The sequence below is a fragment of the Prunus persica genome, chromosome G2 (assembly GCF_000346465.2).
Source record: "Prunus persica cultivar Lovell chromosome G2, Prunus_persica_NCBIv2, whole genome shotgun sequence".
Classification (NCBI taxonomy): Eukaryota; Viridiplantae; Streptophyta; class Magnoliopsida; order Rosales; family Rosaceae; genus Prunus; species Prunus persica.
In genome coordinates, this window is record NC_034010.1 from 8,560,034 (window position 1) to 8,573,508 (window position 13,475).

The 13,475-nt window shown below is 49.2% G+C and overlaps 1 protein-coding gene across 1 annotated transcript; it reads left to right on the forward strand.

Moving 5' to 3' along the window:
• On the forward strand, positions 1,886–3,796 carry LOC18786712 (cyclic dof factor 2). Its single transcript, XM_020557208.1, has 4 exons — positions 1,886–1,891; positions 2,013–2,625; positions 3,366–3,479; positions 3,561–3,796. The coding sequence occupies exons 1-4, from the start codon at positions 1,886–1,888 to the stop codon at positions 3,794–3,796; spliced, it is 969 nt and encodes a 322-aa protein (XP_020412797.1).

A 13,475-nucleotide genomic window follows, 5' to 3' on the forward strand; every position in this document is an offset into this window, starting at 1 on the left:
AGTCCCTTCTGTAGAAGTTGTCCAATACTCAACAAATTATTCTTTAGCTCCGGCACATAAAACACTCCAGTGATGATTTGATCAATCCCATTTACTCGCAGCCTTATATTGCCTTTCCCATATACTGCCATGCTTGAGTTGTTTCCAAGCTTTACTGAGTCTCTGAAGCTTGCATCCAAATCTGAGAAACATTCCTTCTTCCCGCACATATGATTACTGCAACCGGAGTCAAGATACCACAAATCTTCCATGTTCTTCTTTTTATCATCTACATAAGCCATCAGCAATATCTCTTCTTCAGCCTCTACAAAATTTGCTCCTTTCTCCTTGCTTGGGCATTCATATTGAAAATGCCCTAATTTGTGGCAATGGTAACATTCCACTGTGGATTTGTCAAAGCTCCTGCCTCTCCCTCGACCTCTTCCTCTAAAACTTCCACGTCCACGACCTCTTCCTCCAGAGGACTCATCATCATACGTTACCTTCAATGCTTGTTCTTCTGTGACGTGATCATTCATACGTTGCTCATGCACGAGTAGACTGCTCTGTAACTCGTCGATGGACATAGCGTCTAAATCATGTGACTCTTCAACAGAGCAAACAACATAATCAAACTTAGAAGTCATTGACCTCAGAACCTTTTGAATGACTAACACATCTCCCAATTTTTCACCATGTAGCCTCATTTTGTTAGCTATGGTGAGAGTCCTGGCAAAGTATTCATTCACAGATTCTCCTGCCTTTATGTGAAGAACCTCAAACTCTTTACGAAGAGCCTGTAGCTGTGCTCGCTTGACCCGTGTGGTGCCTTGATACTTCTATTTCAAAGAATCCCAGATATTCTTTGCTGTGTCTTTGTTCAGAATTGTCTCTAGGATTGAACGGTCAATTGCTTGAAACAGATAGTTCTTGGCTTTCAGATCCTTCAGCTTCTGATCTTCAATGGCTTTCCTCTGTCCTTCTGTGAGATCTGCTTCTCTTGCTGCTGCAGGGATCCCATTCTCCACCAGACCCCAATACTCCTTTGATCGCAAGAAGTTTTCCATGAGCATAGACCAGTGATCGTAATGCCCATCAAACTTAGGAATCGCTGGCTGCACATAGCTGTTCTCTGATGTCATATTCACACCTAGAAGACTGCTGCTTCTTCTGATTTCAAATCAGGCTCCCTGGAAGGAAGCTCTGATACCAATTGTTGGAAACAAGAGCTTTTCTGATAGCAAATATTTAGAAGAAAAACAGATCATTTGATAATAGCAGTGACGGCTGTTTTAATAGCCTTACAAAAAGTAACCTAAGAATGAAAGAACAGCCCACGTTTAACAAACCTAGTACGTGGTAACAGACTAAGTCAAAACAAACAGATACTCCCTAAACAATAGGGATTTATTAACGAAGCAGTAACACACTAACAATAAACTAACAATAAATCTAACTGCAACCTAACAATCTGGGCTTCTACTGCTCTACAATATTCTTTTTCTATTTTGTAGAAAATCACATATAACTGACTGCTTTGTTTAGCTTTTTTAAATTGTTATGTTTCGAATTTCAGGACGCTGTGTTCTTCCTTCATGTTACTTAAAATGTTAAATGCCATAAAGTTTTGCTGGATTTGCTTTACAAGCAGAAGGGGCAGCTTATAGAAAGATTTCAACCAAATTTCCTCCCATCAATAAAAACCAGCATGAACCCACATTTTGTTTTTGTTTCTCATTCGTGATTAGTTATTTTGGAAATCATAATTTGATAATGTGTGGATGATGTGAGGAGATTTATATAGATTGTAACTTGGTATATTGTATCTAGGCATGTGGCTGCAACTTCATTTTGTAACTATCATTTGTTTTTAGCTTTTTCTTGGCCATGAACTTAATTTTTATTAATGCATGTAATTGATGTTATTTCTCATCCTTGATGCCGAATTCCTTGTTGTACATGCTAAGAATTAACTATAACTTGCTGTTCTTGCGATTTGAGTGCCATAAACAATCAAAATTTTCAATTTTCAGGGGGGGCCTTCTGTGAAAGTATCCTGCAAGCAAGATCAATTTTTCGAACTAGATAAAGTCAGTGAAAACAATCACCATGGTCAAATCTTGGAGAATGAGGGTGAAGTTGATTGTAATCCAGAAGAAGACTGCATTGCTAGTGATACTGATGATGGCAAAGAAAAGGCTTTCACAAAGCCAGACAAGGTTCTTCCTTGCCCTCGCTGCAACAGCTTAAAAACAAAGTTTTACTGTTTTAATAATTATAGTGTATACCAACCGAGGCACTTTTGCAAGAGCTGCCGAAGATATTGGACAGCCGGGGGAACAATAAGAAATCTTCCTTTAGGGACTAGGCGGCACAGGAATAAGCATTCATCTTCTCAGTATCATCAAGTTGTGGGCGAACCGAGTGCAGTACCAGTCACCCAAGGAGACACCCTTAACTTTGTTGGCCAACAGCATCTATCGCCTGTTCAACTTCCTGCCTTTCCAAAACCTGTCAATGGGATGAGGGAAGTCTTAAATTCTGGCACAGATACAGTTTTAGTTGAATCTATAGCGACTGCGCTTAATCATAAAGACCAGAAGAGAAGTTCTAAAGATGGCTCTACAGCCGCTGGAGATAATAGTTGTTTGTGCAAATAATCTCACGGGAGAATATTCGCCAAAGATTCCTTCGTCTTCTCTGCTTCTCTCTCTCCCTGCAAAACAGATCGGAGTAAAAGGACCACACCCGGGGGGTGTTGGCCAAAGGCCCTCCGATGCCTAAGTCAGGTAGGGTGTTTCAAGGAAAACCGGGTGGCCGGAGCCGTGTGTGGTGGCCGGAGCCCTGTGTGAGAGAGAGAAAGAAAGGAGGTGGCTAGGGTTTTTGAGAAATAATTTATGCAGAGTTTCAGTAGGAATTTAGACGTACCTCATCCTTGTGCGTAACCAGGTATTTATAGTAGCCTTTGGAGAGGTTGGTGGGGTTGGTGTAGTTGGTGTAGTTGGTGTGGTTGGTGTGGTTGGTGGGGTTGGTGCATTTAGGGATTATGGATGAACCGAATCCCTAATTAAATTGGGGATCAAGTAACCCCCAATTTGATTAGGTAATTCCCAATTAGGTTAGGTAACTCCTAATTAGGTCAAATAATTCCCAAATTGATTGGCCTAATTAATTGACCTAGGGTTTTGATTTATTTAGGTTCCCACAAATGCCCCCCAGCTTCTGCATGGCGCGTGGTGGCATGTAGGAGATGTAAATTATCCGTTGGGCTGTCCAGCTGTAACTGGGCTTCCTTATTTGAATTGGGCTCCTGCGTGGAGGAGGCTTTTTACTCGGGCTGTCCAGCTGTAACTGGGCTGGAGGTGCGCGATCTGCCGCTGGAGCAGGTGGCAGTTTGGGTCAGGGCGATCATGCGTGGAGCAAGGATGTGCTGGAGGTTAGCGGCAGATGGGAAGGGGAGGTTGGCGACGGTCCGCTCGTTCCTCTCACCTACTGCGATGGTAAGTCGCATCCCTCTAATCTGCTACTGTTGCCATGGAATTCTTTGCTGTGTCTGACTAACTTTTGTCTCATGCTTGCAGATGATGCCATCCGAAAGAAGCTTGTTCTCGACCCGGACATGACGAAGGTTCGACAAGCTTTGAGCATCCCCACCAAGTTTCGTGAATGGCACTGGCTGCTGAGCGAACATCGGAAGAAAGTCGGTGGCCTGCCCCCTGCTGAAGATATTGAAAGGTGGAAGTCGCGCTGCTTGGAGCTAAGTGACTTGCCAGTTGAGCGGGAGGGGTCATCGACTGAGTCCCCCGAGTGTGGGTAAGCGCGCAGTAGCTCTGCTCGAGATTAAGCTGCAGCTTCACAATCAGTGGATACGTCTCCACAGCGAAGGCAGCGGAGATCTTCTCTTGCCACGAACAAGTCTTCCACAAGGGAGGTCTCGCCTGCTCAGAAGGCCCATATGGGAGTTGCTCCTGCCTCGTCTGCCGGGATCAAACGCCTCGTCAGCGCGAACAGCAAGAAGGCCAACGGCATGCAGGAGGTTCGGGAAATTCTACTCAAGTCTTTGCCCGTACTGCCTAAGACCCGTGATCTGCTATGCAAGGAAGCCGCTGGGAAGCAAGGTTTGGGTCATCCGTGCCGATCTGGGAACCAAGCTGAGATGACTGTACCTCTGTCCAGCAACCACGACTCATCTGCGGGGCCACGAACAGTCAAGCGCAGGGCTGACTCAATGTTGCAAGTTGCAGCTAAAAGAGCTAAAGAGTCGTCTGCTCGAGCGAAGAGTCCTCCGATTACACGCTGCCGGTCCGGGAACTGGTGATAGCTCTGCCAGGGGCGAGCCAGTGTCTGATCTGTTGAAAACGGGCTTTCTGTCAAGTCCATCTGCTCGACGAACTGGTGAAGAAGAATTCTGACCTGACTGACAAGCTCTCGAACGAGCGGATTCGCCATGATGCGAGGATTTCCGAGATGAAGGAGAGTATGTCCGTGCTCAAGAGTTCAGTTGGCCAAAAGGATGGTGAACTCAAGTCTCTTATGGCTACCCTGCTCGAACGCAAGGAAGCCTTCTTCTGCCTCGAACGTAAGCATGCCGCTTTGGCAGAATGGTACTTCTCCTTGCTGTCCCCTCAAAGATCATGACGGTGAGCAGTCTGGTCTTGACCTGCCCCCCGCTCAGAGTGGGCAGGTGGATGCTATGGATGCAGAAACAGTTGAAGAGTAGATAGCAGATGAAGCTACAATTGAGGAAGACAAACGCCAAGGTGGGTTAGTTGATGAGGCTAAGGCGGTTGAGCAAGTTGTGCTAGCTGGGCAGAATGAGGCTGTTGCCAGTGCAGTTGAGGATGTGACCGGCTAAGGGTCACCTGCTGAAGTTCCCTAGTAGTTGTAGTTCATTTTTGCTATTTTTGAACTTTTTTCTTTCAATAAGTGGTCTTTGGTTGACCATCTTACTTCTTGCTGAACTTGGCTGATTGGCCGCTTTGTTACGGAATTTTCAGTTGTCTTTCGAACTTCAATTCTCATTGTATCTTGTAAGTGTGTGTCCGGAGACATAGCACTTGAAAGAGACTCCATTGAGTTTGTACTTGCGAAGTAGCTTGCCTACAATGGAGATAAGGCTCGTCGCCTGTGTGTGTATGTCGGGGACATAGCGCTTGAAAAAGACTCCATTGATTTTGTGCTCCGGGGAGCAGCTTGTCTGCAATAGAGATAAGGCTTGCCGCCTGTGTGCGTATGTCGGGGACATAGCGCTTGAAAAAGACTCCATTGAGTTTGTGCTCCGGGGAGCAGCTTGTCTGCAATGGAGATAAGGCTTGTCGCCTATGTGCGTATGTCGGGGACATAGCGCTTGAAAAAGACTCCATTGAGTTTGTGCTCCGGGGAGCAGCTTGTCTGCAATGGAGGTAAGGCTTGTCGCCTACGTGCGTATGTCGGGGACATAGCGCTTGAAAAAGACTCCATTGAGTTTGTGCTCCGGGGAGCAGCTTGTCTGTAATGGAGGTAAGGCTTGTCGCCTGTGTGCGTATGTCGGGGACATAGCGCTTAAAAAAAGACTCCATTGAGTTTGTGCTCCGGGGAGCAGCTTGTTTGCAATGGAGGCAAGGCTTGTCGCCTGCGTGCGTATGTCTCCATTGAGTTTGTGCTCCGGGGAGCAGCTTGTCTGCAATAGAGGTAAGGCGATGTCGGGGACATAGCGCTTTGAAAAAGACTCCATTGAGTTTGTGCTCCGGGGAGCAGCTTGTCTGCAATGGAGGTAAGGCTTGTCGCCTGCGAGCGTATGTCGGGGACATAGCTCTTAAAAAGGACTCCATTGAGTTCGTGCTCCGGAGAGCAGCTTGTCTGCAATGGAGGTAAGGCTTGTCGCCTGTGAGCGTATGTCGGGGACATAGCTCTTAAAAAGGACTACATTGAGTTCGTGCTCCGGAGAGCAACTTGTCTGCAATGGAGGTAAGGCTTGCCGCCTGTGAGCGTATGTCGGGGACATAGCTCTTAAAAAGGACTCCATTGAGTTCGTGCTCCGGAGAGCAGCTTGTCTGCAATGGAGGTAAGGCTTGTCGCCTTTGTGTATATGTTTGTGGGACATAAAACTCGAAAAAAGTACTTCATTGAAAAGCTTGCTTTTGTATTGATGTTGGTGTGAATACATCGCTTTATTGAATAAAGGAAATTAATAACATAGGTAACATCAAAAAGCAGGTTGCCTTTAATAGAAGTACGAGAGGCTCGTTGTCTGCTAGGAGTCGAGCTGGTAAGCGAAGAGCTTCATGGATAGTATCTCCGAAGGTGGTGGGCATTCCACTGTCTTGGAATTTCCTTCCCTTCTAGAGTGTCAAGGGTGTAACTTCCTCTACCCCCAGACCGGCTGATCATGTAGGGGCCTTCCCAATTTGGCTTCATCTTCTTTGATCCTTGCCTTGGTGATGTGATAAAAGTCTTTCTGAGCACAAGGTCTCCAGGCCGAAACTGTTTGATCTTGGCCTTCTTATTGTAGTAGGATGTCAACTGCTGCTGGTAGGCGGCAACTCGAACAATGGCCTTTTCTCGTTCTTCTTCGAGCAGGTCAAGGTTAATTCTCATATGCCTGCAGTTTTGGTCAAGACTGCCCACTTCAATGCTCATGGAAGGGACTGTGATGTGTGGGGGAATGATTGCCTCCGTCCCATAGGCCAAGGAAAACGGTGTTTCTCCGGTCGATCTCCTTTTGGTTGTGCGATAAGCCCATAGAACTCCTGGCAGCTCGTCGACCCATTTTCCTTCTGCGCCTTCCAGTCTTTTCTTTAGGCAGTCCAGCACGATTTTGTTGGATGCCTCTGCTTGACCATTGCCTTGCGGGTATCTGGGAGTTGACAGGTGCCGCTTGATGCCATACTTCGCAAAAAATGCAGTGATCTGCCTGCCCACGAACTGTGTACCATTGTCAGTAACTATCGATTGCGGGCAACCGAATCTGCAGATGATGTTCTTCCAGATGAAACGTTCAACGTCAGCTTCCTTGGTAGAAGACAAAGCCTCGGCCTCGATCCATTTAGTGAAGTAATCAGTGGCAACGATCATCATCTCTTTATTGGCAGGTGCTGTCGGCATAGGTCCCACCAAGTCAATGGCCCACTGCATGAACGGCCATGGGCTGTTCTGCGGATGGTATTCCTCAGCTGGCAAGCCAGGGACTGGCTTGTACCGTTGGCATCGATCACATCTTCGAGCATACTCCGTGGAATCTTTACGCATGGTAGGCCAGAAATAGCCGATGCTGAGAGCCTTCTGAGCAAGCGACCTGCCTCCAGCGTGATTTCCACATTCGCCGTCTTGTATTTTGCAGAGAACCTCGAGCGTTTGCGGGTACTTGATGCAAGTGAGATGAGGCCCGTAGTATGATCTGCAGATAAGCGTGTCGCCTTTCATGTAATATCTTGCAGCCTTCTGCTTGATTTTTCTGGCCTCGGACTTGTCTTGGGGCAAGTTTTCATTCACTAGGTAGTCGATGATGGGTTCTTGCCAGCTAGGATCCTCGTCGATTTGCATCAGGTCTGGTTGTTCTGCCTCTTCAATGCTAGGCTGATCAAGGTGCTCGACCGGGATGGAGCGTCTGAATTGGGTATCCAGTGCTGATCCTAAGCTTGCCAGTGCATCTGCGTGCGCGTTCTCTGCTCGGGGCACCTGCTGGATGGTGAAGGTGGGAAATGCCTTCAACAGCTCTTGGACTTTGTCAAGGTACAAGATCATCCTTGGGTGCTTCGCCATGTATTCTCCTAAGGCTTGACTTGTGATCAGCTGGGAATCTGAGTAGATGGCCAGCTTCTTGATTGATAGCTCCTTTGCCAGGCGCAAGCCAGCGAGCAATGCCTCGTACTCTGCCTCGTTATTTGAAGCTGGGAAGCCAAGTGTGATAGCTTGCTCTAACAGGGTTCCATCTGGAGTGACGATGACGACGCCTGCTCCAGCTCCTTTCTGGTTCGACGCTCCATCTACGCGTAGCTGCCACATGTCTCTGGGTTGGTCAGGTTCCGCGGAGGTCTTGTCTGCTCTCGAACTTTCCTTCTTTTTGCTGACCAGCTTCTCTTCTTCGGCTGATGGTGTGTACTCTGCAACAAAGTCTGCTAAGGCCTGGGCTTTTATAGCAGTCTTTGGCCGGTAGAGGAGGTCGTATTGGCTTAGTTCTATTGCCCACTTCATAAGCCGCTGGGAAGCATCAGGGCTGTGGAGGATTGATCTCAAAGGAAAGTCAGTCATAACGATGACTCGGTGAGCTTGGTAATAAGGCCGCAGCTTTCGCGCGGAAACGACAATGGCCAAAATGAGCTTCTCCAATTTTGGGTAGCGAGTCTCTGCATCGAGGAGAGCTTTTGACGTATAGAATATCGGATGTTGGGCCCCAAGTTCTTCTCGGATGAGAGCTGAGCTGATGGCTGAGTCGGACACTGCCAGGTACACGAACAAGTCTTCACCAGTAGCTGGCTTCGAGAGCAGGGGAGGTGAAGTAAGGTAGGTCTTTAGACTCTGGAAAGCTACTTCGCACTCCTCGTCCCACTTGTCTTTTTGCCCCTTCTTCAAAGCTTTGAAGAATGGTCTGCACTTGTCGGTAGACTTCGAGAGGAATCGGTTGAGAGCTGCTGCTCTGCCCGTCAGACTTTGTATTTCTTTCACCGTGGAAGGTGACTTCATCTCGAGGATGGCTTTAATTTGGCGTGGGTGTGCCTCGATACCTCGTTGTGTGACTAAGTACCCCAGGAATCGGCCGGATGATACACCGAACGTGCATTTACTTGGATTCAGCTTCATGCGGTATTGGCGGAGCAGGCTGAATGCCTCGGTGAGGTTTTTGAGGTGGTCTCCACGCTTGGGGGTTTTGACCAGTATATCATCCACGTAGACTTCCATGGTTCTGCCGATCTGCTCCTTGAAAATCTTATTCACGAGCCTTTGGTATGTTGCTCCGGTGTTCTTCAACCCGAAGGGCATGACCTTGTAGCAGTAGGTCCCTCTCTCGATGATGAAAGAGGTCTTCGCCTTGTCATCGTCGTACATCATAATTTGATTATAGCCTGAGTAGGCATCCATGAAGCTAAGCAGCTAGTTGCCGGAAGTTGAATCCACGAGCTGGTCGATCCTCGGCAATGGGAAGTTGTCTTTAGGGCATGCTTTGTTGAGGTCGGTATAATCGACGCACACTCTCCATTTGCCCTTTTCTTGTTTTGCCACCAAAACGACGTTGGCCAACCATTCTGAGTATGAGACTTCTTCAATAAATCCAGCGGCTAGAAGCTTATCGATCTCGGCTTCAATGATCGCGACTCGCTCGGGAGAGAAGTTGCGTCTCTTCTGCACCACGGGCTTGCTGGCAAGGTTGACATGGAGGCGGTGGCAGATGATGTTTGGGTCGATGCCGGGCATGTCAGATGGTGACCAAGCGAACATGCCTTTGTTGTTTTGGGAGAAGGTGGTAAGCTCCACCTTCTCGTCTGGGCTTAGGCGCGAGCCGATCCGCGCTTTCTTGTCTGGCTGGTTAGGATCGAGGGGTACTAACTCAACGTCTTCCTCAGGCTTCCAACCTTCTTCAAGGGAGTCTTCCGGGCGGATTCCCTCATCTCGATCCTTCTTGTTTGGATTCTGGCGCGAGCCGATCTGCGCTTCTTTGTCTGGCTGACCAAGATCAGGGGGTACTAACTCAACGTCATCCTCAGACTTCCAACCCTTTTCAGGGGAGTCTTCCGGGCGGATTCCCTCGCCTTGATCCTGGCTCATTAATTGCTATTGTGAGGTAACAGCTCCCTTCTCGTTCAAGCTTGCTTGTCTGCTAGGAGCGCTTCGTGCCTCGTTGGCAGCTTGCATTACTGGTGTGAACTGCATCTGCTTGCTCTTCTTGAGTCCGTAAGCTGTGCATCTTCTTGCCATGGCTTGGTCACTATTGATCTGCCCGATTCCGCCTCCAGGGATAGGGTAGCGAATCTTCTGGTGTAGGGCAGATGTGATAGCCTCGATCTTGCTGATCCACGGTCGGCCCAGGATTCCGTTGTACGGGGAGATCTCGTCGATGACCATGAAGGTTCGTGAGCAGACTACTGGGGGCGAGTGGACGTCAAGGTCGATCTGTTCAACAGTGATTGATGTGGCCCCATTGAAGCCAGTGAGCGACCTTGCAAGCTTGCTAATCTTGGGCTCCAATCCCATCTGTTGGATGACAGATAGTTGCAGGATGTTGGCTGCGCTGCCCTCATCCACATGAACTCGCTCGATCACAGCTTGTTCAATCTGAATGCAGATGACTAGGGCGTCATTATGCGGCAGGTCAAGCCCGATCAAGTCTTTCTTCTGGAAACCAATGATGGGTGTATCCACGATAACTGGTACTCCTGTTGTGACTTGGGAGACATAAGTCGCCTGCGCGATCTTCCTCTTGCGCTCTTTGGTGGTCAGCCCGGACTCCTGAGAGTCAGCCAGAATGGTGTTGATTCGAATGACCTTTTGGGGAGGTTCCTTGGCAGCCGCATCACGATCCTCGATCTGTTGGATGACCTTCTTTGCGATGAATTCTGTGCAATGACCTTCTCTGACCAGCTCCTCCAGATGCCTTTTCCAGGCATTGCAATTGTTGGTGTAATGACCGTGCTCCCCGTGGAATGCGCAGTATTTACTGGTGTCCCTCTTAGAGGGGTCTCCTTTCATGGGTGGCGGTCTCCTCACCCACGGCTTGTCCTTCACTTGAGCCAGGATCTGATGAATTGGGATAGCGAACTCAGTGAAGGTCCCAATTTCTGAGCTTCCCTCTCGGGGCCGCGATCTGCGCTTATCTCGGGCTTTTTGCTCGAACTGATTGCTCTTTTGGCTTGCCTGCTTCGTCGGGTGATCAACTTGCTTGCTGGCTTTCTTTGCGGCGATTCGATCATCGTCCCAAAATGCGTAGCGTTCTGTCGTCGCGAACACTTCTGCCAAGGTTTGACTTGGTGTTATGGCCAGTTCCCGATATAGCTCGTGCTCGGTTGGCAAGCCCTTCTTGAAAGCTGAGGATGCAACTTGGTCATTGCATCCTATGATGTTAGCCTTTTCAGCCTTAAACCGTCTCAGGTAGTCTCGTAGAGACTCGTCTGGCTTCTTGCGCAGGTTGAACAGATGGTCTGCATGCTTTCTGACCGTCTTGTAGGAGGTGTACTCCTTTGTGAAAATGAAGGCCAACTCCTTGAAGTTTCCTATCGACGCGGGCGGTAGAGTGTGGAACCAGTCTTGAGCTGCTCCTCGCAGGGTCATCGCGAACACTTTGCACATCAGGGCATCATCTGCCTTGTACAGGATCATGGCGCTCTTGAAGTGCCTCAAATGGCTCTCAGGGTCAGAGTCCCCCTTGAATGGAGTGATGAATGACGTTGTGAACCGCTTCGGTGGAGGAGCTCGTTCCACTTTGTCGGTAAAGGGCGAGCAGTCAACTCGATCAATTTCCTTATGCAGGGCCTCCTCCGCGCTTCCTTTAAGTTGGAGAACTTGGAGTCGGTCATTTACTAGCTTCTCGACGTCCTCTGCTCGCAGGGCTGGAGTCCCGGGCCGGCGTCTTCGGTGCCTCGAGCGCGACCGGCTAACTTCTTCCTTGGTTCCCAAGGGTCGATCCCCTTGGGTGTTCTGCCCGTGGGGCAGATTAGAAGATTGAGCTTGTGAGGATTCCTCTACATCTTGCCACCACGTGTTGGTCCTTGAGCAGGTTGGTGGGCGTCGATCATCATCTTCTACCCGCAAGGAGGGTCGCTCAGGTCGACGTCTTTGGTGTCTCGAGCGTGACTGGCTAACTCCTTCCTCAGTTCCCAAGGGTCGATCCCCTTGGGTGCCCTGCCCGTGGGGCAGATTAGGAGATTGGGCTTGGAATGATCCCTCTACAGCTTGCCGTCGAGTGTTGGCCCTCGAGCGGGTTGGTGGGCATCGGTCGTTGCGTTCGTCACGCGACTGCTCACGAACTCGAGCTCCTTGTGGGCCCAAGCGGGCGTGGACATTGGATTGTGGGCCTAAGCGGGCGTGGACATTAGTCTGTGGGCCTAGCCTCTCAAGCACATTGGTCCTTGGTTCTAGCCCCAAACGGCTCAGAGTACGGCTCGCGGCTGTCTGCGTCTCATCTACTCGATCTCGATCTCGATCTCTCCTCTGCCGGTTTGCCCTTGTCTGACCAGCTTGGGACCTCTCGAACTGCTCGCCGACATGCTGGTGTGCCCTCATCTCCTCGTCACGGGGTCCAAGGTTAGGGCCTTGATTCAAGTTGATCTGCCTGAGTAGCTGGCCAATCAGGTTGTTCTGATCATCGACCTTCTGTGTGAGTTGATCAACCCGTGAGTTAAGGTCCACCTGACTGCGCGGGTCAAGTAGAGTGCTGTGCATCGGGCCCAACGGCAAATGGGCTAGGGCTCCATTAGACGCGTACACAGGTGCATATGTCGAGTGTGATCGCAGAGGAGGGAGAGAATGGATCTGCTCCAGGACTGGGATGACGTCGGAGTTGCCATGGGGCTGAGCAGCAAATCTGGTAGTTGAGTGGTGTGGCTGCTGCTGTGCTACGACGGCAGGACAGCGGGGCAGAGCAGCTCCTGTAATCGGCGCTGGCAACTGCAAGGCTGTGGAGGTCCCGAGGTCATGGTCCGGCTGTTCTGCAATTCCAGCAGCTGAATGCGGCTGCAAAGCACTGGAGGACGACTGCAAGGCGTTGGCAGCCACAATTCCGTGCGGTTGCATTGAGGTTTCCACCACGAAACCATGAGATGGGCCCATCGTGGTGGCGTTACTCTTCGTACGTCTTGTATCAACCATGGTTGTTTGAAAAAATGTGTGAAAGATGGATTTTGAGCACGCTTTGAATATATCTCGTGCTCTCAATGAAAGCACCAATTTGTTTGTGCAAATAATCTCACGGGAGAATATTCGCCAAAGATTCCTTCGTCTTCTCTGCTTCTCTCTCTCCCTGCAAAACAGATCGGAGTAAAAGGACCACACCCGGGGGGTGTTGGCCAAAGGCCCTCCGATGCCTAAGTCAGGTAGGGTGTTTCAAGGAAAACCGGGTGGCCGGAGCCGTGTGTGGTGGCCGGAGCCCTGTGTGAGAGAGAGAAAGAAAGGAGGTGGCTAGGGTTTTTGAGAAATAATTTATGCAGAGTTTCAGTAGGAATTTAGACGTACCTCATCCTTGTGCGTAACCAGGTATTTATAGTGGCCTTTGGAGAGGTTGGTGGGGTTGGTGTAGTTGGTGTGGTTGGTGTAGTTGGTGTGGTTGGTGGGGTTGGTGCATTTAGGGATTATGGATGAACCGAATCCCTAATTAAATTGGGGATCAAGTAACCCCCAATTTGATTAGGTAATTCCCAATTAGGTTAGGTAACTCCTAATTAGGTCAAATAATTCCCAAATTGATTGGCCTAATTAATTGACCTAGGGTTTTGATTTATTTAGGTTCCCACAATAGTGAGGAGCCCTCATCATCCAGCTCTTCCTTGACAGCCACTACTTCACAGCAAAATGCATGCCTGGGAAAAGAA